The sequence below is a fragment of the Anser anser genome (assembly GCF_964211835.1).
Source record: "Anser anser genome assembly, chromosome: 3".
Taxonomy (NCBI): Eukaryota; Metazoa; Chordata; class Aves; order Anseriformes; family Anatidae; genus Anser; species Anser anser.
Window position 1 is genome coordinate 70,619,336 of NC_139722.1, and position 27,334 is coordinate 70,646,669.

The following is a 27,334-nucleotide window of genomic DNA, read 5'->3' on the forward strand; positions in this document are numbered from 1 at the left end:
CGAGCCCTCACCTCCCAGCAAGCTGGGCAAGAAAGCTGGACTCTCCGCCTGTGCCACAAGCTCCGTACACCTGCCTGTACAGCTGGGCGCTCTCCCAGTGGTTGTCACAGCCTTGGCTGAGCGGCGCTTGCTGATGCCCCGTGCACGCAGAGCTGCCTTCACGAGGTTTGCATGCTCAGTAGGGATCACCAGGTAGGGAGGAAAACAAACACAGAAGAAGCAGCCCACGAATGTAACCTTCATTTGGTTGCTGTTGCGGGCGATACAAAGACCTGCACGGGTTTCAAAGAGATGAAATGAAATCTAATTCCCAGCCATTCCCTTATGACAACCATTCTTCTCTAAGGGTTACAAAAAATTCCCACTTCCTAGCGTCTTCCCCAGCTGGACAGAGGCTGCTTTTTGCTTAATAAGCTTTGCCAGTTAAGACTATGGGAGCTGGAAATGGTAATAACAGTAGGATAAGACTGGAAACCATCATTTTATTAGAACAATAAGAAATCTGCTTCATTACTTTGTCAGTCTGTCTCCTTCCTGAACTCTGGAGACCTTTAAATTTCACGTGGTAAGCTTGCTGGGGAATAGGTGTAACTTGTGTAAGTAAAAGTTATACAACAGAGCAATTACTGTTTTTATAGGTTACTGTCATGACTCTGAAATTGGGTAATACACTCCAAACCCAAACATACCACGTGAGCTTTGGTTCAGCTAAAAGCTAAGCCAGCTCTACTGCAAGCAGGGCTGAGACCAGACAGGACAGAGGCCTGCCATGCACAGTGGAGCAAACAAAGCTTTGCAAATAGTCATTTTTCACTGCTTTTGGTGAGGGAAGAGTGGTGCTTCTTTTCAAAGGAGGTCTCCACAGGTCTGAAGGGTTGTGACTGTCCCTAGAGTAAAACAAGCTCAACAACAGCACCCAAATTAAACCCTGTCGGAACAGGGTGGCCCTCCTGCAACCAAGCACGCGAAGGCAAAGAGTAGCCTCTGGACAAGGGACAAAGGCCACCAGCACCAGAAAGCCATGAGAAGCCACCAGCCTGCCTGCCAGGTAGGATTTCAGTGAGTCAACGCACAGGACTCAACTTAGGGGCTATGCTTCAAATGCAGCTCATGCCAGCTCTCCAAGGAAGACAAGTCCTGTGTGAAAGAAAGCTTAACACCCAGAATGGATGAAGGGACAGAAATATCATGAGGTCTTGAGGATGAGAACTGATTCCTGAAGAACATAATCACTGCAACTCTTCCATACGTTTCTGCTGGGTTGCCAGACAGAGGGCAGTTTACTTGTGGGGGCATCCAAAAAGGAAAAACAGATACACAAGTCAGCCCAAGTCAAATACAGCAAACATTTCACACCCAGCAGCATCCACTCGTTACATACATGAAAATAATGTCGTAACTTGACAGACAATTATGTATCTGATTTACATTACCTCAAGTTTTCTCCCACAGGGTGTATGTTAAATGCATATGATTATCTCCATCATCCACCCCTGATCTTTAAGTTTGTATGCAAACTTTAGCACCCAACTTGAGAACTCATTCGTCTCCCTTTCAAGGCAGCAGACTTCTCTAAAACGCTTTTTTAAAACTCCCCAACATAATATCATAGAACAATAAAAGCATTCATAACTAATGATAACTAAGATTTCAAATTTGATACATAAAGAATAAAAGCCAGTATTAATTTTGGTAACTTCCTTTGACTTTCTTGCCTTCATACACAAGCCAAAATCTAGAGGATTTTTAAAATAATAGAAATAACAGTCAAAATTCATCTGTTTGCTCATTCCTCTACTTCTTTATGCATAGTCCCGCAGTATGGGCTTGATTCCAATATTAGTACAACAGGGTCTAAACAAACTCGAATTGCCATTTTTAGTTTCACAGGTATGAAAAAGCATACAGCTATTTGATACCAAAACCAATAAGCCAACGTCATTTAAAGCAAGCCTTCAGTTATGCGCCACCACGTCCCATTTTGACTTGGACGGACCCATATGTGAAACAGCTCATGAGATCCTCATGAAAACAGGCACAGCTTTCAAATTTATTCTTACTGACATATATGTAATTATCATATAAACCCACTGATCATCTCTGGAGGGAAAAAAAAAACATAGGAAAACCAAATATTCATTAAAATTCCTGAAATACTTTAATTTATTCATAAAAAGTTAACAACATGTTTTTCCTAGAACTCTACTACTGCCTGAGACCTTTTCAGAAATAGTCTGATAGGCAGAAAAGCAAACAACCCACTAATTTTGAAGGGGCAAACCTAAAATGAAAAATTTATAAAATATTTTAATGAAAGCAGAAGCTAGCTCAGATTCCTATTTTTGGTTGCCAAATAACATTCCTAAATTTCCATCTTATAATGTATGCATACAACATTTTTTGGCATCATAAAACAGGGAGTAAATGATGAATTACCCTGGAATTCCCAGGGAATTAGTTCTGATATGCATGTGAATACCAAAGGAATCCATCGAGATTCGTGTTAATGGAGTGACTACAAAGGGGAGCTGGAACGATTTGACACTTATTATAAAGTTAGGATTTATCGGTCACTGCTCATCAGTTGGTTTAACACCCTGGCAGAATCCTTTGTATTTGACATCTAAAAGTGTAAAGGAGAAAAATGTTTTGTCAGAGAGCTCTGCTAGCAATAAAATTGAGTAAAAATACATTAGTATTTTAATAATAATAATGATAAAGTAAACACAGTACTAGGACTTTGTTACTTTGCTAGTAATAAATACATTTCATGAACCTGTTTATAGACCTCAATCCTTGGCACTGGCACAACATACATTCTTTCTGCACAGATTTTCACACAGAATAGTTTTAGAAAAAGTTAAAAAAAAAACCACAGCTATTTGAATTTGTACTTCACTACCTCAGATTCTGACACAGTACTATTACAAAGCTGCATATTCCAGCATATCCCCCTATTCTATCAGCTGTGAATGTCAGGAAAGAGGCTTGATTACCAGAGACACGTGCTTGCTCTTCAAGGCAGGGGGTGAAATTCATGCAACCGAGGAAACCTCCAAAATATAATGAAGATCCGAATGCTACGAGGCTGTTTGGTCAGCAAGACCAACTCTGGCCACTGCACAGGCATGATCTCGGAAGCCAGGAACAGGTCAGAAACCTTGAGGAAAAAATCCAACTTATTAAATGTATAAACGTATGTTTTTAAGGGCACAGATGAAGGGAAGATGCTCTTTTAAAAGGCTTTGCAACCATGCCCTGGCCAAGGCATGACTTTGACCTTTACAGCCCCAGCTGAGAAAAACCCATTTCCGTGCCTGAGACACAGGACTACTGTGTGGAAAGTGACTGTAAACATGAGCAGCTTATTTCTGGCACTGGGATCTTAACAGGGACGCCTACCAAAAATTTGTGGAAGACGATCATGCGTTTCAATAATACCTTTGGTTTGGATAGCTGTGAGGAGCGCAGAAATGAAAGCCAGAATGTGGGCCAGAGCAAACAGGCTTGTTTGGGGAGGAGGGGGTAGGGGGAGAGGGAAGAAGGACCAAAAAAAGAAAAGCAGTGAAATGAGAACATATGTGGAAAGGAAACATATTTGTGCCTAACAAACATGCTGTTTTCAACAGGACTTCATCTACACAGCACACATCCAACGAGATCTTTAGAGCCAAGGAGAACTAGCCTATCTAGGCAGCATGGGATGCTCAGGTTTCCATGGGACAACTTTGAACAAGACACCAGCTTGTTCTAGATGTTTTCCCCAATGTATGGTCACAGAAGTTTGAGAAGCTTGTGCATGCTGCCCTAAGCAGCCCCAGCCTGGCAGAGCACCTCCTGCACCACAAGGTGTACCGATACACGACTTCAGGCTGCTCACGTGAGAGAGACCGTATTTCACATTCCTCCACAATTCTTTTTGAGGAGGCAGATTTAAATCAGATCCACACCTTTCCAAAAAAGAACAGTTAAATCTGCGTCCACCTCTCTGGCTAGGGCTTATGTCTGTATTTGATACAGTAAATTCGGAATCACATGAGGAGGATGGGCATCCACATGTGTGCATTACCCATTTCTGACCTTCTTACCTGTCCCTTGCTAGCAATGTATTTCTGCCAGGAACAAGACTGATGTTTCACATGCTGGCTTAGCTTCAAACCAGCTGCCATTAAAAATAAACCCAACAAGCTGCTAGAGAAATGTCTCCTTCTCTTCCTAGGGTTCAGAAAGGACAATCCTCCATTCAGCAGAAGAAACAATTCCACCATCCATAAAGCGACAGGTTCAAAGTCTATCTTGACAGTCAGCAGGGTCAAAAATGTGAATGAGACAGAAGCGTGAGGCCAGGGAGCCCTGCACTCGCCTTGATATTCAAGGGGGAGGCATAAAACACTCAATGTAGAAGTCATGACATTTTTATATTGAGAAGAGCTATTTTAGATGATGTTGAAGGGCTGTCATGGTTCCCTTGACCCCTCTATAGCTGGACACTGCAAGAACAAAGAGAACATTCAGTGCAAGACTTTCTATTAATTTTTATGGCATCTGAGCCTTGAGTCATTAAGCTATGTGGCTGTACAGATGGTTACAAAAATAGATCTAATAACACGTGTCAAGCTCTCGTCAGCATATTTAAAACGTTTCTAGACTCTTTACAATAAATAGAATGCACAATGGTATAGCTTGATGTAAAAGATTTTGTAGCAATTATTTGAAATAAGTGATACAGCCCACTGAATTCAGAGTAAAGTCTCACTAAATCCAGAAACTTTATACTGAATCACACAGCTGTGTAACCTTTTTCTATTATATATGATACCTTCTTATGTCATCACCTCAAGAGAAACTCTCCCCTTTTGCAAAGCTCCGCAAATAAAACACTTCCGCCACCATCAGCACCCCCTCACTTTTTATCTCACTTTTTATTGTAAAGTCCGGAAACCTGTCAAGATATAACAAAGCATCTCCGTGATCCACTTTTTTCCCCTTTGTAAATTAAAATCAATTTGAAAGCACACTATTGGAATCCCTCTCTCTCTCAGGCATGCAACAAAGGTAGTCCTCTATGTAAAAAAAATAAATAAATAAATGCTAAAGTTGTATCTATGCAAATGTACATTCCAACATACTTGAAGTGGGTATTTATCACAAGCAAAACCAGCTCTTTCACATACTCATTGTCTTGACAGACAAGACTATATGCAAATTTTATTCATAAAAAGTTAGTTCAAAGAATCCTTAATGTCCAGCTTCCCTAATAACAGTATATTATCTTCTATCCTCCTTTCCCCAAGGTGATCCGCACTAAGCTCATCAAAATGCAACTCAAAGCTCTTTGTCTACAGTGATACCTGCCAGGCCACCACTACCCATCCGGCTGGTCATCAGTCAGGCACAGGCTATCATTGCCAGCTTGTAAAGCAGGATAAGCGAACAACTCCTCAAGCCGTGCGAGAGCTACACCTGACATCACCTCTCATTAGTTTTGCTTCCCTTATTATTACTGCCTCCTCCTTCAGCGCACCGCGTTTGCCAAGACTTTTTTCCTCATGTTGAGTGGAAAAGTGTCCCTCTGTACACATCAGCTGCAGCGGGCTTCTAGCCTGACACCTGGGAGTAGAAACAAATGATAAACAGAAGGGTGCCAAGGCTTAAGAAATAAGCATATGTGTGATTAAAGCACCATTAAGGAGATGGAGAATAATTTCTTGGTTCAGAACCAGGAAGGTTAGCATATCTTAGTGGGTGGTTTCAAGTTTGAGTAGACTACAGTCTAATGAAATGAGTATGAAAAAAACAAACATCTTAAGTCGATGACGGAGTAAGTCCTCATCGCAGTGAGCTGGCTATATTAACTGCAATAATGACAGAGGTCTCATTAAAACCCGTATCTTTTCTTTATATCTAGTAGTAACGCAGTATGACAAAAAACCAATTCTATGGTGGTTAGGTCTCCTGTGTAACAGAGGTATGAGCAACTCCAAACAGTAGACTGAAAAAGAACCACCACCAACAACAAAAAAAACCACAACAAACTAAAGGTGTTAGGAAGAAACAAAGAAGAAACTGAAATTTCAAAGAAGAGGTTAGGAAGAAACCGTATCTCTGGACAACTGCGTAAGCAAGGTCAGTGCGTGAGTATCTGGCAACATGCTGAAGTTGTATGGTAGACCCAATGCAAGCAAACTTTGGTCATTTACATCCAAGTTTTATTACAAATACTGTAGTCCAAACTGTGATTTCTACTTTGTACCAGCACTTGCTATGAGGCGTTCCCTCATAGCTGGATGTATTGGTGAAATACAATAAAACAATAAAATGCGGTAAGTGAGCCAAGAGGCACCAAAATGTTATTTGACAATGACCCTGCTGTGTGGAATTCTGGTTTCATTTTCTACTTCAACTGTGGGAAAAAAATAAAAGGCAGAAACTGCTATAAAAGAAGGGTTTAACTGTGAACACACTCTTACGAGTATGCTGAGGTGTATTCAAAGGATGATCTTATTTTAGGCAATTATTTTTCAACTGTTTTCGCAGTTCTGTTTGTCTCTAAGTCAAACTCCATGCTTGATCGATATCCAGAATATTAATACCATCTACTGATACACTATTTGATATTTGGTTCCTTTACAGGATTTCATCTAACCTAATCCTTTTAACCTTTAAACAAAGCATATTATCAACATCATAAAAGAGCAATGAAAGCACTGACGAAATTTTTGAGTTTGTCAAACTCTATTGCATCAATACACGGCAGTAAAAATCATTACAGCACAGCATATGATACATATTTAATATCCAGGTTGGTAATTTTTAACTGAGACACAGTATGCCCAGCTTCCTAACACATACATATCTACAAGAAGCTTATACGTAATCATCACTGTACTATCCAAGGCAAAAAAAAAAGTGTTTAGTAAAATAATTCTTTATCCAATTTGGTGGTCTCTAATTAGTTTCTCCACATAAAACACAGTAAGTTTGTTTTGCCCAATGAAGCACTTCCAGTGTTCTTTCCCCAGTGGTAAGCAGTTCTCTCAATCTGTAAGCTCTGCATGAAAGAAATGGTATTTTATTCTTGTGCTAGGTGCTGTACAAAAAAACAACACAGTGACAGCGACAAATATCAACTCTGACCTTTGCTTCTCCCTACTCGTATGTCCTTCCCAGCACCGTGACAGTAAGAACAACCATCTTTACCTTAAACTTTGTTATGCTTTTCACCAGGAAATACCTTGCTCAGAAAAAGGAAAGTTCACTGAAAGAAACTTCTTATCCTTCTTCCTCTGCTTCCCCCCGCCTCTTTTCCTGGCTTCCTCAGTGCAGCATTGTTTGCTCCTTCCCCCTTTTTTTCCTGCTTCCTGGGGTCTGGGTTTCCCCCCACCACCCCTTTTTAGGAGCTGTGCCTGAGGTCCCGGACAGCTCTTCTGCCCAGCCCTCGCCAGGGAGCACGGCATCCCTCGCCCAGTGACACCCCACGGTGCTGGCCGTGGGGATGTACCGACAAAGGTGGCAAGATCTCCATGCCCCCCCCAGGAACTGCCTTCCCCATTTTCTCACTACCTCAGTGTCCGACTGCTGTGATGGGACCTTCCTTCCAGCTCTGATTTTTGGGGAGCAAAGATGCAAGGCTCGCTCCTCTCCTCTCCAAGTGGCAGCGCAGCCAGTGCCCAGGCAGGTGCGATGGGGCTGCAGTCTCTCCAGCTTCCTCCGACAGGGACCACCAAGCATCTCTGCACTTACATGGCACGAGCCAAGCCTTCACCCTCTTATTCAGCAGCACCCAGCCAGTGGCGAGCATCCTGGCATTTACAGGTGCTACCACACCACTGTGAAGCTGGGTGCTGCACTAAGTGTGATTACTTATTCCTCCACGTGCCACTTAAGACCTTAATTTCCAAGAGTATCTCATTCTCCTGCTACCCACCAGTTTTACAGAGCATGGGATAATCCTGTTCTGCTCACCAAGGTGAGACTGGCTCTCTCCTGTTTTGAGAGCAGATGTGGGGGTTTGTCCTGGCCGCTGCGCCCGGTGGCACAATGCACCGCGTGCCCCAAAGACGCGGCCCCCAATTTCTGCCCACAAGCACAGAGGGCAGGGTGGCTGTTGGCTCTGGAAAACCAGACTGCCTACGCTCGCGTTGCTTTCTCTGACACTCTGCTATTCTGATTCTTCCTGCTAGAAATTCAGCAGCTCGTGGTCTGGAAGATGCATCCAACCCTTCTGCATGCCTGGAGACTAACCTCTCCTTCACTCCTACTGCTTCCTGGCGGCAGCGCTTTACCAGGAAAGGAAATAACCATACTTGAATATGGCAGAAATCCATCTTTCCCCATGTAATCTTAACAGCAGAAGAAATGGTTTCCTGCAACCTGCGCCAGTCCCCCCCCAGCTGCTGAGGGAGGCCACCAGACCCGCTGCCTCCAGGGCAGCCTCCTGAGGATGAAGCCTCTGGCCAGAGCCACGCCTGGCATACAAAAAGGTTGGTGGCAAGACAAAGTGCATCCTAAGAAACCTGAAAAAGGCTGGCAAGGTGCACGCACACAGTGGCACAGCAACCCCTAAGAGCATGTGGATGAACCACGCCAGCCATGTGTGTTCTGCTCTCCACCAGGGCCACAAGGACGATACCCAGGGTGCCACGTGCACGGGCCCTGGCAAACAGCAGCCTCCTGCTGCCTCAAAGCAATCCTCCACTTTTGGGTCCTTCTTATGCAGGAGCTTCCTCGTGCTAAGGTTTTTTGTGGCGTGAATCGGGACATAAGGGATATTGTTCTGCTTCGAGATATTTTGGTTCTGAAGGAGAGGGTTTATCCCAGTTCCTGTGCGAGGCACGCATAATGACAGCCGTGTTATTTATGAGGGAACAGTGGCAATAATGAGCTTGCTTAAATAGCCAGCCCGCATTTACACAGGGAGCCAGAGGCAGAAGCCAGACTGCGATGTGGTTAGCTCTGCCACTGCTCTCGTTTATTTTTTGTGTGGGCCGTTCTTAGCGCACCTCCCTGCTTTTAGCTTAATAAGAGAATAAACACAAATACAGTGAAACCAGAAAGACTGAAGCTGTATTGAAGCACTTCGGTGAAGCTTCAGGTTTGACTCTGGCAGGGGCACAGCACTGCCAAGGCTTATTTTTAACCACTGCAGGTAACATGCAGATGAACTAACTATAATGCTGCTCATGCAACACTTCACGGTGCTGGGCTAAGGTTTTTTATTGTCTTAACTAAGCATCATGAAGTCTCTTTGGAGAGAATTTTATTTAGGAGCAGTAATGCACAGTTATCAGGGGGCTTCAGTTCATTTAATTAAGCTGAATACAATTATACTCTAGTGGGTCTTAAAAATGCAAGAATCTATTTAAATATTATTTAGATGCGTATCTTTTAACTACCGCAGACTGCACAGGGCTTCCTGTTTATATCAATTAGGGATATCAACCTAGCAGTAAGGACTCTCTCTCTTGTCAGTGTGTAATCCTTTCTGCTCTGGGATCTGGTATTTTATTTGTTCATTTCCCTTTCGCTGTGTACAGTGAAGATGGGCTTTTCGCATTCCTGTGCGCCCAGATTGCTTCATCATTGCCAAAGCGCTTCCTAATTAGGCTAAATAGACCTCTTATCCAAATAAAAGAAATATTTCTGCTTACCTACAGAGCAAATCCTACCGAGTCTGGGTTTGAATAACTGTGTGGTTGCCACATCTCCCAGGTGTTTCAAGCATGTGTTTCTCTGAAGGGGCAACATGCAATTCACTGCTTACAGGAGCCCCCCAGCAAGGAGCATGCTACATGCTTGCTTCAAGAAAGTGCTTAAGACCATGGCGCTGTCTATCCAGTAACGCTTCCCACTGATAACATGCATTGCTATTATTGGAGACTGAATGCATTACTCAAGTGTTGCACATCATATTTTATCCTTCATTTCAGGGTGCATCTCTGTGAAAAGCCCCGCGTGGTTAAGGAGATCCTAAAAATCAGAAGCTGGCAGAACCCCAATGTCAATAAAGTGCACTAAAAGTCACGTGTCTCTACATAACCCAGCAGTTTCTTCTGATTGACCCAAGGCCCTGAACCATAAGTTGAAAGACAGCAACTGTAGATAAAGACACTTGGACTTAGAGGGTAAACTAAGTTCTCACTTGAACAACTTCTCTATGCAATACAACCCTAACATCAAAAGAACATCCCCCTAACAAACCATTTGTCAGGAAAGGTGTCACGCAGAAGAAAAACATCTCACCTAATTGTAAAAGCGACTGTAAAGTGAGAAGAAAGCCTCAGTTGGGTGAGTTCCCTCACAGGTTCTGCTTCTGAGATGAAAGAACAGCCTGCAGTCTCAGGGAACATCAAGCCGTGAACCCATCAAGTGTGGCAGGACAAGCTGCGTACCTGGGCCTGTCTGAAGCACCGCAAGAACCGCAGGAAGCTCTCCGAGCAAAAGGAAGGCGTTACACTACTTGCCACAGTGTGCACCATTATCAGGATGCATAGCATATCAGCTGTCTCATGCATACAGGATCAGGGCTTGAAGGGAAGCAGATTTTGCTGTAAGACTCTCTCGAGGCAAAAGGAGAATCACACGTGTGGAGATCTCCTTTCCAAGCTTTAGAGGTATAACCGTACCCATAAAGGCTGGCTGGGAATGAGTTACACATGTACGGGAAAGCGGGGCATCAGGCTGTGCCCAGCAAAACAGTAAACCACTCTCATCCTCAGCCTGTTTCAGCTAGCCAGCCCTCCGCTACAAATCATCCCTCTGAAGCGTTTGCTGGAAATACCTGCCTGGCGTTATCCCGCATGACTCAGTGCTCATGAACAGCTACCCACCTATATCCTACATGTCTTTAATCAAAAGCAAAACAAGGTGCAACCAGACACGAAGGCTTGCTTTGCCCTCTGATATCCCTACCTACCCAAAACGAGCCCTATCATTTCTGAGCCGGCCCCAAACCTCCGTTACCAGCCCCCCAAGTGCTCTCCGCCGGCCTGCATGGCCCCGTCAGCACGGGGCCTCTCCCGGGCCGGCTGCGCGCTGACCTTCCTCCCCCAAGTCCCGGCGCGCCCTCTGCTCCTTTCCTCTCACGGATGCTGCAACTCTTCCTTCCGCACGATCTTCCCAAACCCCGCTTCCTAGCAGTTATAAGCTATGCTTCTTGGCCGGGACCCGCTTTTCACTTCTCTAGCCAGAGAAATACAGTTTTAGCACTGCACCTCTATCGTTTGCCATCCGCCATTTTTTCTTTACGTTGGAGGCATTTGCCTAAGTGAGGTGGGAGTCTGGAGAACAAAACAAAAAAAAACCACCCACATTGTTACTTTTTTTTTTTTTTTAACCACTCAAAACACAAGCCCCAGAGAGCAACAGCTCTGCCCAAGAAAGGCAGGATGGCCAGAGATCTAACGCACTCCCCCTCGCCTTTTCCGTGGCAATTTACAACATAAATAACTATCCGCAAGCGCTGTGAAGTAGTTGTAATTAGGTTTGGCAGATGGGGGAAAAAAGAATTTTTAGAACCTTTTGTATTTTAAGTACATTTGAGATGAGGATTAAAAGCCACAATTAACTTGGCAAGGAGTACTTGAAGAAAGTAGCATTCTGTTAGAGAGGAAAATCAACATTCAGGACTTCCAACTCTTCCTTTTATTTCAACTTTGGTAATTAGGAACTCGACCTCTAAAGCGAACAAACCCAGTGAGACTCATCATGGTTGAGTCTGCAACAAGGATATGCAGAAGCATCCCTCCCCATTCTCATTTCTGCATGAACTCACACACACCATATGTGGTATGAAGCAATTCTTCATCACCACGCCAATATTTTGATTAGGTCCTTGACCTTATGTTCCTAGTTAACTTCCTGAGTTTAGATAGATACCATACAAAGCTTAGGTTTTACAAACTTTACCCATCTGCACGTATATACTCACTTCCAGACACAAAACCTAAACAATACGCTGCTGGATTTGTGCTGAGCAAGAAACAACATACTGACATAACATGACATACCCCAATTTCTCCTCAATTTGTTACACAACAGACCATACCACCACAGCGGAGTGGGATGACACAGGATTAGACTCCATTTCATGCCTCACTGCAGAGCACTCAGGTAGCAGTAATTAAAGAGAAGAGCAGAACTTTCAAAGAATGACAACCATTTTGTACTACCTACAGCTGAGCAATCTCCACTGACGAAGCAAGAAATAAAGGGACCTTACTGCAAACCTCTCCAAAGAATGAATAGGACACAACACCACAAACAAACAAACAACCCCGCATCTTTCAACTTTTATTTGCACACTGCACAACAAGCAATGTAGAACATTACAAGCTGAAACACTGAGAGAAATTTGGGTAACTAAGAGGAGATACCAGGAATTGCCATTTTCCTCTACAACAAAAACAAGACCTTAGAGAAACTTTAGAGAAGTATGGTATGTAAAAACACAGAAAAATGTCCAAAGAATTTGCCATGTTGTGGAGATTCGCAAAGTGCCAGCAGGGAAACTTCCTTTACTCAGCCATTTTTCTGCAGTGGAATGAAGACAGACATCAGGAAACGCATTTAGAGGGGCAAGAGAAAGCCACCGGCTATTGCAGCTGAACTAGTGTTGCAGCCTCATAGGCACGTGTTGCCATCAACACTTCTCGAGAGGTGACAACGGACAGCCTACTGGTGGCACGCACTTGGTGGGGACCAAGGTCCTCTCAGATGGCAAGGCCTGATGCTCAGGGTAATTAAGAAACACAAGCCAAAGCACCTTTCTAGAAAGGAAATCTGATCAGCTGCAGATATTCGCACAAAGTGATGAAAACACCCCATCTGTACACCAGAGAGACAGCAAAAAGCAAGTACCTGTTCAGAGCCTAGCTGTTCCTTACTCTGATCAGAAGCATCACGTAAATCCAATGAAGAACTGGTCGGAAACTTGTCAGCATGGCTTAGTGCCACAGGCACCGGCACCCCACTCCACTGCCCATCGCGCTGCCTTTCTTGGCATTCCCGGCCTGGCAGCTCACCACCAGCTTTGATTGCTTCCTTTGCTAGGTACCTCCTTATCTTACTAGGATTTCTGGTTTTGAAATACAGTACCTTTCTGAGTTGTCTGATAAAATGTTGCACAGCTTCCACTAACAGGGGGGTGAAGCTTCCCAGCTTCTCTTGCACTCTTGCCTCTGTAAAGTCTCCCACAACAGCGGTCCTCCAAACAGCATCTCCTTTACTGCTGAGGCGATGCTGCTCCCTCATTTAATAACACAGAACCCACCTGGCAGCAGCAACACGTCCCAGGTATGTTTACATCCTAGACAAACAGGCTGGAGCCTCCAGCCTGCGTACATTGAGACAGATTTCTACAACCCCCTGTGGAAATCTGTTGTCCCTAATTTTTCTATAAAACACGACATATTCCCACAACACATTCTACAGCACAGAGGTTTTGAAGTGCAAACGTGCAGTCATCTTGAAGTTGGAAGCCCGAAGACAGAAGTCCCGACTGACATGCAACGTGCAGTCTGCCCCCACCCTTTTCCTGTTAGACAATGGTTATTTACAAGCTCTGAGGTGGGAAAGATGACAGATAATGCAGTGGAAGTCAGAGCCTGCAAGTTGTGATGCATATTACATCTGGATACAGTTACACACGTGTATAAAACAGAATTGTTATTTTCAACCTCACTAAGTATACATTTTGGCTTAAATGCAAAATATTTGTTGTCAGCTTTCAGAGCTATAGGGTTAAGCTAGCCAACCACTGAAAGCACCAAAACTCACAAGTACTATCAACTGCTCAGTGTAGCTGAAGGCTAGGTTTAAGTCTACACAGTGATAATGGTAACGATATGAAATCAATCTAACAGGGATAGTAAAAATGAAAGTGATGAGCTTCACTCTAGCAGTAGAAAATAAGTGTATCCAGTCTGCTTTCCATTCCTAGAATTGTAGTAACAATTTCTGGTGTAAAAAACCCTTTCGGCTCAGTCTGAACACACAGGAAGCTCCATCTGTGAGACTGCAAGCACAAAATCCTTAGAGGATGGATGTGTTCAGAACTGTAACAGATACAGACACATGCAGATAACAAACAGAGGTAGAACACAATTCCAAAGATCTCCCCAGCTCTAAGTCCATAAACGCCACAGATTCTGTATCAGTGTTAAAAGAGTATATCATGACTGGTAAGATACTCTGGCAAGCATAATTCCTCAAAAGCCTAAACCACTTTTTCCTAAGGTACAACACAGTCAGCCCTAATACGTGTTTTCACCAAAGCTCCAGCTGTGGAGGTACAATCACTTTGCAAACCTGCAGTGCGGTGCCACTGAGCTCTCATGACAAGAGGTCTCAAATCCATTTTTCCTCCACTGTGTTAGGCTGGGCGTGCAGGGGAGAAGAGAGCCAGCTCCACACTGAGGAGTCAGCTTGATGCTGGAAGAACCACGGGGCTCAACTCGCCTGAACTTGCGAAGAAGCGACAAGAGTTGTTTCTGTCCTTTCTTGTTCAAATCTCAAGAGCCATGCTCAGTTTCAGCGTAAATAAACTTTTGCGCCTTAGGCTCATGAAGTTTTTTTGTAAATAGTGCAGAAATTAGACCCTTTATCTGTGGTGCCTTTTCGTCTTTTGTTTCATACCCACTGCACCACCCAAAGCACCCCCAGTTGCAAACGAGGAGGTTAGGAACATCCAGCACCAAGGGACTGCTCAGTTGCTCTTGATTCGGTACTGCAAGAAGCACGCTGATGTTTTCATTGTCATCTGTTGACTCCTGTCACGACCACTGCAAAGCTTTCAAAGTACGGCTTTTATTGCTGCATTAAATAGTTACCTAATCTCCTTTACACACACTCTCCCCCACACTGAGGATATACTGAAGGTAGAGAATACTGCGATGTAAAATTTTAGCATGCCGTTACCAGAGCAAAATGCACGGTATATCATCGTAAATACAGTGACAATAATGAAAAAGAAAAGGACATATTTATGTTCCCGATAATTATATTACCATGCTCATAAGCTTCTATGAGTGCATCTACCCATGCACATAAGGAGGACTTGCTTTTTATTTTCATTTTTTTCATCTGGAGGCCTCATCACATAAACTGATCTCAATAGCATATCCCTATGTTCATACAGGGCCACAGGGAAGTAAAATCAGCAAAATCCAGTGGGCCTGTAGCACAGCAGACCTGACACAGCACTCCGACCAGATCGCACTCGGTGTGACACGGATGTTAGGAACCTGTTCTCCCATTTATTGAATTACGCTTGGTAAAGAAGCCTGAAAATGTGATTTAGAAATCATTGTTGTATTATATTCTTAAGCTTGTCCACCTAATTTTCCGGTTAAGCCCTGCTTAAAACTGTTTTTCAGACAGGTTACACAATCCCTGCTCTCAATTTCACACCCTTCGTAGGAAACACGCCTCTGACAGTAGCACGTAGCTCAGAAAGCCTTACCCTGCCGCCCGAAGAACCTACACCACTGCGCGTGCCATTACGCGTATCTCAGTTCAAGTAGAAAGAGTCCACGATAACTTTGCGTTCCAAAGCCTGGAAGCAGACACGAAAGCTCTGCTGCTGCCGTAAGCACTAAAGAGCCTCCACTTGACTCCAGAAGACCGAAGCGTGCCCACACCCGGCCCACATCCCAGCTACTGGACGGCGGTGGGTGCGGCTCTTCTTGCTTCAAGAGTACCCATCTGTCATGTTGTAAACTTGTGCTGAGGACTCCCGGCTCTGAATGTTTCAGGAAACTGTGCTGTGATTTTTTCCTGCCAGTGGGACAGTTAAGTCTCTTGAAGACAGTAATAACTAAAAGCCCTTCATGTCTCTTTATCTCCTCACACCTCTACTTCTCTAATGGAGAACACGCTCTTATGGAAGAAAGCTGATTTTTATAGATTTGCACCTAGTAAGCCCAGTTCCTTCTCTTTGTCCGTTTCCTCACAAAATACCTGGAATTCAAATTCTTGCAAAGCGACCCTGACATTTGTACCATCACAGCCTCTGCCACCTCTTCCTCTCACAACCAGCAATGGACACAGACAAAGCTGCAGGTTCACTAGTCACGGTCCAGGCCATGCAATCACAAAGCAGAAAATTATCAGAAGCACTTTATGTTAAAAGAGGTATTGTTACCAATCATTTTGCTGGGTCATTAGAAAGTAATTCTCATTCATCCTGTGTCACTGAGCCTACCAAAGCCTGAGCACAAGGTGTGCTCACCAACCCTTAATACCCTGATAATGGGTGAAGTGGAAGTGAAGAAAGTCTGTGCTGCTACGTGAAGGAAAAGCTATAGAGGGGACCCAGCTAAAAGCAGACACTGCATGCAATTGAGGGAGACCCCCAAAAAGGCATATGCTTTTCTACCTTCCACATCAATTTTTACATTTTCCTGTTGTTTACACTATGCTGTTTTTTCATATCCACAAAAGGAAGCATCATTAATGCCAACCTGGTATGCCGTTGCTCTTTACGTTCACAGAACAAGCTTGGCCGATTGACTTTCAACATGTAAAAATTATGAAGAAAAAAAAGAGTATTTCAAAACACTAATAATGGAGCCAGTATTCACAGCAAACCAACAACACACTAGAAAAGGGAATTCTTCTCAAGGTCCCAATCTACCTTTAAGTACTACCTTTACTTACTCCCTATTAAACAGCAGCTCTCAACAGACAAAGAGGAGATGTAAAAACCTTCCCTACCTCTGTGTCTGTAATTCAAAGGCCAGGGAAACCGTGAGTTTGCCTTCAAGAAAGAACACAGAGGGCACCAGATCCACAAACTCTTATCAGTCCTGTGTAGGGTCTTGTGGAGACCGCACTGCCTGCTGGAGACATCTGTGTTATGTGACCTGGCATGTGAGAAAAAGCCTGGACCAAAGGTTATCTCTGTGAGCTGTCTTTCTTCATAACGGGATTAGTGTGGCTAGGTGTAACGTTTTGCGGAGACAAGAGGGAAAGGAAATGCAACAGGTTATGTCTGAAAAATAAAGCCAGACACCTGAACTGAAAGTCAATCTCCATTTGGATCCCTTTATCTGAAGGGATACCACTCCGTGGTTTTGTAAACCAGAATAAATGAAAGGTACTAGTCTAGAGAGCAGAGGTTAAGCCTACCGGGTTTATCCTTACTCTTGCAACTGGGACGCACTTTAAAAACTGACTCGGAAGTATCAGAAAGCCTTTGAATTAGAATGTCTCCAAGTGCTTGCAGAGCCAGTGAAACAGCACCACGGCCGTTCTGCAGACCCCAGAAAAGCTGGGTATAACCCACCTCTGAACACATGCCCTTCCAGAGCCAGGACCTTGTTGCCTGCCCACACTTTTCGGTACAGCAGCGCCAAGTGCCTATGGCTGAGGCCAAAGCAGCCTCTGGGTGCCAAGCAGACATCAAAGAAGCAGAGGCACTTGAATGAGGTGCTGGGAGGGTGACGGAGGGACGAGATTTCTGCTGCAGGTCATGGCAAACTACTGGCGGCTTCAGGAAGAGCAGTCCTGGGAGGAACCTGCAGCTGGCACGAGCTGCTGCAATGCCTCTGGCTCCTGCTATCAGCCAGGATCTGCTTCCCCTATCTCCACGTTGCCTGGCTTCCTACCAAACTCCTCTCCCCAAAGTATGCTAGCCAGTACGCAATTACACGTTATCACTAGGGTATTATCAGCTGGCGTCTTTCTTTTGGTTTGTTTCTTTATTACTTTGATAAGAAATCCAAATAGCCACTGAAACACAGAGAGCAGGCTAGATTATATATATGTAAATATTACAGCTCCCCGGGCAAGCGCAGGGGAGCTTTGTTGCCCTCAAAACAGATACTCTGTTCTCTTCAGCTAACAACAGTCGGTAGGGAAGCACTGGTTGCCTCTTGGCATGGTAACTGCAAAATATTATGGAAAGATAAAATTATCTTTTTCAGATCTTATAATGGATTCAATAGTTGGAAATCTGAAACCAACTACTGGTTTGAAATGAAATACCAAGAAGACTTCTAACTCATTGTGTCTCTTGCAAGTTCCTCTGTATCTTCTTCAAGTCGTCCCATGAAGACAAAAGCTCCTCACGTGAATAAAAGTCTTCTTCAGCAAAATTCCTGTTGCATCAAGGCTGACCAGAGTTCTGCCAGTGATTTCATTAATGTCAGAATTTCACCCAGATACCTGCCCCAGCTATGGAGGTAAAAACATCGCATTGGCATAAAAGACACCACAGGGTCTTCTATATACAAAGGTGAACAGGCCAAGTTTTGAAAGGCCGTTTATAAAAGAATAAAATTCTTGATTTTTTACTTTATACTGCAAGTTGTTTTCAGATCCACATACAAACCTCCAGACTCCACCAGTGGAGAGTTTTCCATTACCGCATAAAAACCTGATTCCATGCATTGTATACCTTGAAAAAATATCCTTTTCAGGGTGCTGAATTTCAAGGATGCAGAGAATTCCTACGTTATTGTTCACAATCCATGTACTGCAATCTCAAAACCTTACTATCCTTCAACCAGCCATTGCTGCTCTGAGACGCTGCAAATTGCAATTAACCAGTACATTCCGTCGCCAGCTTGCTACAGACTAAGCAAGAGCTTTTAAGTCTAATTATGTTATCTAGTAAGCTCCATTAACAGTACAAATAGCTTTGAGGCGCTTATACCACAGCTGCAACTATGGAATATTTCATTAGAATAAGCGCAAAAGGGAAAAGTTGCATTTACTTCGGTAAACTCCCAGTACAGCTGCAAATACACTCGATATTTGTCAAGTATAGGGAGAGTTATTAAGCGACTTCAAAGTCCATAAAATATGCTGCTTACCAGCAGCACTTGACAAGTATTTGCTTCCCCTCCGGACCTGGGATCTGCCATCACAGGTTCCTGCTAATAAGGTCCTATTTGAAGGTACCTAAATGAAATGCACACAAACAACGAAATATACGCATCAGCCTGAGCGAGGGGGCTCAGCTTGCACTTCAAGTAACTGCTGTGCACGGCTTTGCCTCCCAAACTTGCACCCAGAGGAGGTCCCACCACACGCAGCTCATTTACCTGGGCACGTGCCTGGCTCCAGTGGGCTTCCAGCAAGGGCAGTGGGATGAAGAGGACACCCTTCCTCCTCCCCATCACGGCAGCTCCTCAGCAGGAGGAAGGCAGACCCAGGCATTTCATCACCTTTATGAAGAACACCTCGTGCATCACAAGGACAGTGAAGCCGTCACCGGACCAGCCTACTGCCATAGCACCACAACCATTTCTTGGTTTATGGAGCTGCTCCCAGTGAGGCGCTCCAGTACCTACATCCGTGCTCCCTAAGCTTTTTAGATTACGAATTACTGTAAATCCCCGGAATTTAAAACCCATCTTTTCACTTAGCTGACAGCTCATGAGTGGCTCTGCAGGTGACTATTGTGGACATATGGACCATGGCCAACAGTCTACAGACACCCACTTGGACACCACTCATCTAGTTCACTGCTTGCCTTTCGCAGCAAGGGTTTGAAAGGAACAAACTTCTACATACCAGAAAGTTGAGCAGTGAAAGAGGCACCAGGGCTACCTTTTCCTTGCTTTCAGGAAGACAGCCCTAAGTAAGTTTACACTCGGTTCACACAAAGATTCATTTTGCAGCAGCGAAGCCTAGAAACTCTTTAAAAACCTGAAATCTGAAGAACACTGATAACTCGCAGTGAGAAAAGCTTCTGTCTTCCCTCAGATAAGTTATTATTTGAGACCCAGAACAAGGGTGGCTTTTCATATCTGTGATTGTGGCGTAATACAAAACAGTGCAGTGAGAAAAGATAGCAGTGCTGGGAGCACCCACAGCAGCCAGCAACTTTACAGTCACAGGACGATTCCTCCCTGCAAAGCAGGCTAACCCTAAGACAAATGACTTTCACTTAGCTTTACCAGGAGAAAAACAACAAATAAATAGCTCTGTCTTCCCAAGAAGGAAAATAGGTTGCACAGCCAGAAGAAACCCATTAGTTGTGTGAGAATCAGACCTTTTTCTGCACCGAACCCCAGCATGCTACGCTGTTGGTTTGGCCTCTTCCAACACTCCTTTCCAGGCATCCAACAACCCTTTGCTTTTACTAAATGCAGTACTGAAACCTGCCAGAAAGGGAGAGAAAGGGGCTGTTCATGAAGTACCGACTGTCCGCTCCCTGCGGACTGGCAGCACTGACCCTGCCTGCACGCCTGGGCTGAAATCCTCCACGGGGAAACTGCGCGCGCGGCCGGGTGCTGCCGGACAAACGGCGAGCTTCTGCGAGGGAAAGGAGCGAGGCAGGCTTTGTTTGCTTGCTTAGAAATAAACAAATAAACAAACAAACAAACAAACCCCCTTTAGAATACGAACAGCAAAGTCTCCAGGGAGCAGAAGAAACTGCAAAAACTGCAGCAGCAAAGGCTAAGTAAGTTCTCTGCAGAGTTCAGCACCACTTCGGGTCAGGCCCCGCGGCACCTTCCCATAAGGGATTTATTTCTCCCTCCCTGCCCGTCGCTTAGACCTCCGGAGCACGAAGCCACCGCGCGCACCGAGCCCAGCCGCTCGCTCCGGGCGCGCACACGCAGCGCTCCGTGCCGACCGCCGCATTCCCGTGCGGCTGGAGGGCCGCCGGCTGCCGCACACGGACACGGGGATACCGGGGGGGTTTTGCCTTACCCCCGCCCCGGGCAGCAGCTGCCCGCGGTCGCCCCCGTCCCGCCCCAGCACCCCCCGTCCCCTCGGTGCCGGGGGGGGGAGGTCGGGGCCGCACAATGGCCCCATTGACGGCCCCAGCGCCGCCGTCCCACGCGGGTTTTGGGAGGGGGCGGCGGGGGGGAGGCACGGAGAGGGGCTCCGCGGCACCGCCGGCAGGTGCGGCACTCACCAGGATGCCCATCACGTCTGCCCACAGCTGCGCGAACGCCTCCGAGGTGCCGCTCTCCGCCGGGCCGCCCTCCCGGTCCCGCTCCCGGTCCCGGTCCCCCTCCATGCCCGGCCCCGCCGCCAGCCTCCGGCCGCCGCTCAGCGCCGTCTCCCCGCCGGCCCCGTGCCGGAGCCGCCCCGCCCCGCCATGCCACCGCCCCGCAAACTTTCCGCTCGGCGCCGGGACCGCCGGCCGTGCCCCCCCAGCCCGGCCCCTCCCCGCCTCCGCCGCGCCCCCGCCCGCCGCGCATGGCCGCTGAGGGGCGGCCGGGCCCGGGGCATGGCGGGCGGCGGGGCCGGGCCCCACCTGCGTGGGGGGGTGAGGGCGCTGGCTCGGCCGGCTCCTGGGCTGTGGAAGGTTTGGGGCTGGAAGTGCCTCGTTTTCCCCGGGGAAGGAGAGATCTGAGACTGGCTGGCTCAGAGGAGGCACCGCTCTCCTCGTGGAAGGGTTGAGGGAGCATCGCCTCCACACGTGCCTCCTGCTTCACATCACTGCCCCCCCGTATTGTAATAAAAGTTAAATAATGCCTCATTACAGGCAGCAGTAGGATGCTCCTGCTTCTCAGACACCAGCCCTGTGCCTGTGCAGGCACGCAAGCACGCGTGTTGAGTTAACGGCTCTGTGAGCGAGCAGCAGGCCATGGTGTGTTCGTAGTGGTGGTGTGCCTCGCTCAGCTCCCAGGTTGTTGTCTCAAAACAACTCAAAAAGCTCCCCCTTGGAGCTGCTATTCACTGGAAGCACCGGTCTGTGCGCAGGGGGGTGAAAAAGCAACGAATTTAATGGGTACGCAGCTGTCACGTTAGCCAAGCGTTTTAAGTGCTCACATCTAGAGTGGTTTGCGGCACCTCCAGCATCCCACCAGCTCTGTGCGCTACGTGCCCTGCGCAGGGCTCTCCTTCTGTAGCAGCACAACAGATGACACCATTTGTTGGTGGGACTGAAATAGCTTCTGGAGAAGGCATGAAGCAGCAGTGGGGCGCCTATGTGCTCCTCACCATCTCTCCGCCATCCCAGTCATGCTCCTTTTCTGCCCTCAAAGCTACGATTGCCTGCCTTACTTTGTAGGCCAGCTTGCTCGCACCAGAGAGAAAAAGCTGTCGAAACGCTCCCTTTCCCAGCAACTGCAATGCAAAGCAAGGAAGGAGACTTTTCTAAGCACCGCGTTACAGCTGCTATTGCTGGAGCGGTGAGTGGTGCTTACAGCACAGAGAAGAGGAGGTGCTGGAGAGAGAAACACTGAAGGAGAATTATGCCAAGAGAAAGCGATAAAGAAACCATCGACACTGTAGAAGTGTGCACATTAGGATGTAGGACATGAACGGTGTAATTTGTCGTATTACTGACTAGTAATGAGAAATAATGAAAGGCCTGAAACAGATGCAAAATCTCTGCTAATAGACCTTTACACTGCATGTGCCTATAAGCCTATGAAGCACGAGGATAAGGAGTGCAAAGTCTCTCTGTACTCTGAGATGGCTTGCATAACCCAAAACTGGTTTAATTAGTCAGGGTAATTTACTTAGTGACCCTCTGAAATCCACGTTGAACCACTTGCTGTAGTAGTGCCAAACTACATGCAAAATATCTGAGCAAGGCACACTGTTCACCTCAAGATTTAAATAACCTGGGCTCCTCTTGCGTATACTGTTCCGTGTTATACCATCTTGTATTTTGGAGGCATATTTAAAAAAAAAAAAAGCAAGCTGCAGCACAGGGCCTAAGAAACCTCCTTACCGTGACTCACGCAGCAGTAGATTAAGATCAAATAGGTGCAGCGGGCAGCGCTCCTACTGCCTGGCTCCTCCCTGCTGCTGGAAGTCATTGCTCCGTGCAAAGATGACTCAACAATTTGCAGAAGCCGGTCCTGAACATCTGCACTCCTCAGCCTTGCAGTGCAGGTAACAGGAACTGGGTTACGAACCGCGGTGGTCCGAGAGCTGCTTCCTGAGCCATTAGGTCACCCCTTTTTGTGGCAGCAGTGACTTTCATCAGAGGAACATGACGCATAGCTGTGGCAGCCTTCCCCTCAGCCAGTTGACTTTAATTTATCTGAGAGCCAGAGCCTTTGATTTTTGGAAGGGGACACAAGAAAAAAAAAAAAAAAAAGTCTTGCAAAAATCACTCAACTCCAGGAGCAGTTGCTTTAAGAAACACAGTGAGTTGAGCAAATTCCGACAAATCCATGGCAGGTTACAGTAGTTACATCTTCCATTGTTTTGCAATTACAACCCCTACTGCAATTCATCTTCAGACAGTCATTCACAAGATGCCACTTTCCCAGAGATTTGGTGACTATGACAAGCTAAGACATTACTTCCCCCTTCTCCTTCCCTCAGATAGCCCACCCATACCACATGGTTCCTCTACTTCAATGATGCCAGCGTCCTGTAGTAACAAGTCCCAGTGGCATTTTACAAAAAAACAACATCAACCAAACTAAAAAACCCTGCTGCATCAAGAGTATGGGATTTTTCAAACAAGCAGGAGCCCAGATCTTGCAAGGGTTTTGAAGCCCAGCTCTGGCTGCAGCCCAGCCTTTCAGGCTTTGGGATTTGGGTTGTTACAACTGCTATTAATTAATTCCAAATTTACTTCAGTTTAGTGAGTTAGAATACAGTTTTCATTTCCATCTTCACCTGTAGTTGTCTGGATAATAACACAAGCATCCACAAAGCACCATGTTTAAGAATTATGATGCGTTGCATCTGTATAAGCTACCGGTCAGAAATCAACCTTAGTCTGAGGTTTTGGGACACCTCTCAGGAGCTCTGGCCAGGCGCTTACCATCTGGAAACGGTGGGAAAGCAAAGCAGTGTCTGTACCCCCACAGGGCAGCGATGCTGAGGCAGCGTCCCGGTTCATCGGATGTGCAGTGCGTGTGCTCATGGTTGCACCGACACGCACCCCAGCGCACAGGAGGCCCTTCCTCTGCACCCGTGGTGACAAAGCTCCCCAGGGCAAAGCCCCCCGGGGCTGTTCCCCTGCCATGAAGCTCTACGCAGGAGATAGAAATGGTCGGCACGGTACGGGGACTGCCTTCGCCCAGCTCTGGTGGAGGCCCTGTGCATGTGAGCGTGTCCTACTGGCACACCGTCAGCTGAATGTGGGCGTGCAGTAAGTTTCCCACATCTACGTGCCAGACAGGATTAGCCAACTTGGAGAGCGCTCTCCTGTGTTCAAGGTAGATGGGCTTTTTGCTGGAGGGCTAATCAGAGCAGGAGCCCAGCGCCAAGTTAAGGTGGCTGTGGAGAAGCTTGTCTTTCTCCCTTCTTTACTGAGGGCTTAGGCAGCTGGCCTTCACCAGCTCACACCATCTCTGTAATCATTTCTTCACAAGCACAAGCCCCAAACACAAACCTCTGAGTCATTAAGAGGAAGGATCACAATCTCCCTCTCCTACAGCAGTGTATATCATCTCACCACAGCGTCACACAAAAATGACACCATGGTTTCAACAAAGCATTTAATATTCAAAAAAAAAATATGCATCAAAATAAACTGGGAGAGATGACAAGTATAATCCGAACTGGATGCTCACAACTGCTTGCAACTGCGTAAGAGACTTCTAATCCAGGAAATCTGTACCACAAACAACCCCGAGGACTTTGATATCACTTGTAAACTACCTGCAACAGTATGTAAGGAAAGACCTGAGTGCCTTGGGAAGTGGATTGTGCCCCACAGCATAATGGACACCAGACTTCATGGGATCCTGATAGGTGACCCCAGGGAAGTGACTTCACGCTCAGAGGCCTGGCAATTAATCCCGTGTGCACAAACAAAACACAGGAGGTTTCTCAACACCACCACCACCACCCTGCCCAGTATATCAGGTCTACATCGGAACATCAAAGCTTCAGAGAACTAAATAAACAAGCCCTTTTATGCACAGAGCATAGGTGCAGGGGGAGGGAGAAGTAAGATTCCAGCTAGTCCCTACAGAACTAGCCCTAGAACTGTCTTAACACCAGCTAATTACAATGCAACGCTCTATTAGCAGTGATTTTATCGCCTTTCAGCTCTCTCCCTCTTCTCCCTTGGCGGGGAGAAATTGAAGCATGCAGAGTTTCACATCACAGCCTTTAATTTACACAGCAACCATTACCAGTTGCACGCTCCATCCCATATGCTTACCAGGATCCATACTGTAACAAGTTTGTCTTTTTGTCCTCATTATTATTATTATTTTGAAAGTCCTTCTAAAGTGTCATTTCTTTTAATTCTCACCTGTTACTTTATTTTTAAAGTATTTTCCTTAAGAATCATATAAATATGGTTATTATTCCTGGCGGTGGGGTGCCTTGAGAGGGAGTGCTCTGTGCATCACCCAAAGGAGCCAGCAGCTGTTCTCCAGCAGAAAGCAGACGTGCTGGCAGCCCTTCCAGAAAGCCTCTGCCATGGGGCAGGATGGATGCTGCATACCCAAACCATCAGCAAGCAGGCCGCTGCTCCGTGTCAGATGCTCTTGGTGCGTACAGATGTAAATTGCAAGAGACAGATCTACCACGCGCATTTCCACATCAGACTGCTACGCACTCATGAAGCGATCAAGTTTCAGCATCCTCTGCCAGTTAGATAACTGCAGAAAATGTTCCTAATTTTAAAAGCAGTGCAAGCAATACTTATCCAGTGGCTTTAAAAATAGACCGTATTTAGACTAGACACTCTTCGCCGTACAGTCAGAAATCATTATTTATTCCTTTAGAGGCTTAGCTGTCAGCTCCCGCTGCTGTTGGCAGCAGGATGAGTACAGAGCGTCGTGTCGTGTAGCTACAGCAGCAGTGCCCAACACGAACCAGATGGAGTTAAGGCTGTATAATTCTATCAGTAGAAAGCAGTTACAAACAATAAATTGCTTTATTCTGGTAACAGTCTGAGCTCTCCGCGTTACACCACACCCGTCATTCCCCTAGATAGCAGTACCCTATTAGATTAAAAAATAAGGAGGGTGAGACACATGCCCAGGGAAGTCATTCCCGCGGTCTTCACACCGAGGGCTGGCACCACGCTCTGCAGACATGCAAATATTGCTTAGTTTGGCAGACTTCAGTGAAAATACAATGGTTGTGACTCTGTGTGACAAATCATATGAGGAAAATAAACCTATGCCTAGTGCACAGTGAGAATTACAGCCCCTCTGGAACAATACCTTCCGAGCCGCAAGGAGAAGGGGAAGGTTCACATCCTCTCCTCCTGCACGCAGGTGTGCTCCACGAAGGCCCCTGATACCCTGTCTGACCTCCTTGGGCTGCATGGAGCACACCACCGTGTCCCTTAGCCCCAGGCACGGCACTCACCTCTCCGGCGAGGGGCACACGCGTGTCCCAGGGACACCACAGCCACGCTCCCACATTGGCACATGGCTCAACGCTCCACAGCCACCCGTAGATCTGTGCGCCATCCACCTACCAGCATGTCAGGCACTGCCTGAATGATTCCCAAAAGACACTCTTGCTTCTTTGTATTTTTTACTTCTGCCTTCTCTACCCAAAATCAGCATCCCCGCTTCTGCATGGGGAAGATGCCTCTGATACTTTGTTTGGAAAACATTCACTGTCAACATTTAAATAGCATTCGTTTTCTATTAGTATTTTCGCAGCAGTTTTTACAAAATGCTTTACAAGCCTTAATTAACTTTTCAGACAGGAGTTCGGCATCCTTTGGGATGTCTGGGGTAGTCTCCAAACTCTAGCTCACAGGAACTTGCTCAACTTCTTGTAGTCTTTTCGTAAGCATCTGCTACAAAAGATGCATACAACTATTTATTTATTTTTTTTTGTGAGAGACTTACAAAATCCACAGAGACAAAACTATTTAGCTCTGTGTCCTTTGGCTGCTCTTATTCCAAATAATTTTAGAACTGGGGAAATGAAAGAAGAGAAAAAGGAAGCCTTAGGACTGGGAATAAGACCTAGGCCTCTCCTTTTTTTTTTTTTTTTTTTTTTTTTTTTTAAATGTGGTTTCCTTTGACTCTTTTGTTGAAGCTCTTAGTAGGAAAAGGAGCCTGATGACCTCGTCCTAAAGCACATGATAAAACCAGCCAAGAATAAGGTACAACTTAGCGGCATGTGATAGCTGTGTATTTCAGAGATGCTCAACACTGACTCAAATATCACACCAAGTCAGCTGTGGCAGGGTGGGAGGAGCACGCGGAGAGGAGGCCAGCCTCATGCAGTGACCCGCTCCTCACGGCCAGCCCCAACTGTTAAGATGAGAATAGATACACCTCAAGGATATTTTCCCTTTCAAAGGGAGATGCATTACATATCTTTCCTAAGAGTAATACTTCCTGAAAAACAAAGCCCAAGAACTCCCGTTAAATGTATCATTGCAAAAATACTTAATTATGAAGTGCTAATACAGACCTGGAAAAAAAAAAAAGTTATCTGCTTCTTATCAAGGAATAGATAAAAATTTACAGAGCTG

General features: G+C 46.0%; 1 protein-coding gene across 14 annotated transcripts in view; it reads right to left on the minus strand.

Moving 5' to 3' along the window:
- The window catches only part of SASH1 (SAM and SH3 domain containing 1), a gene marked incomplete at its 5' end in the record, with an annotated part of 511,807 nt that overhangs the window by 102,254 nt on the left and 382,219 nt on the right, over positions 1-27,334 (minus strand). For 2 of the 14 annotated variants that reach the window (XM_083830236.1, XM_083830242.1), the window contains one exon: positions 20,870-21,104. The exons of 10 other annotated variants lie outside the window; for them this stretch is intronic. In XM_083830236.1, coding sequence (XP_083686362.1) covers positions 20,870-20,974 — 105 coding nt within the window. Of the gene's footprint in view, positions 1-18,815; positions 18,923-19,046; positions 20,632-20,869; positions 21,105-27,334 lie in introns of those variants that run through there. 2 more of the 14 variants (XM_083830243.1, XM_083830245.1) reach the window with 2 other exon arrangements.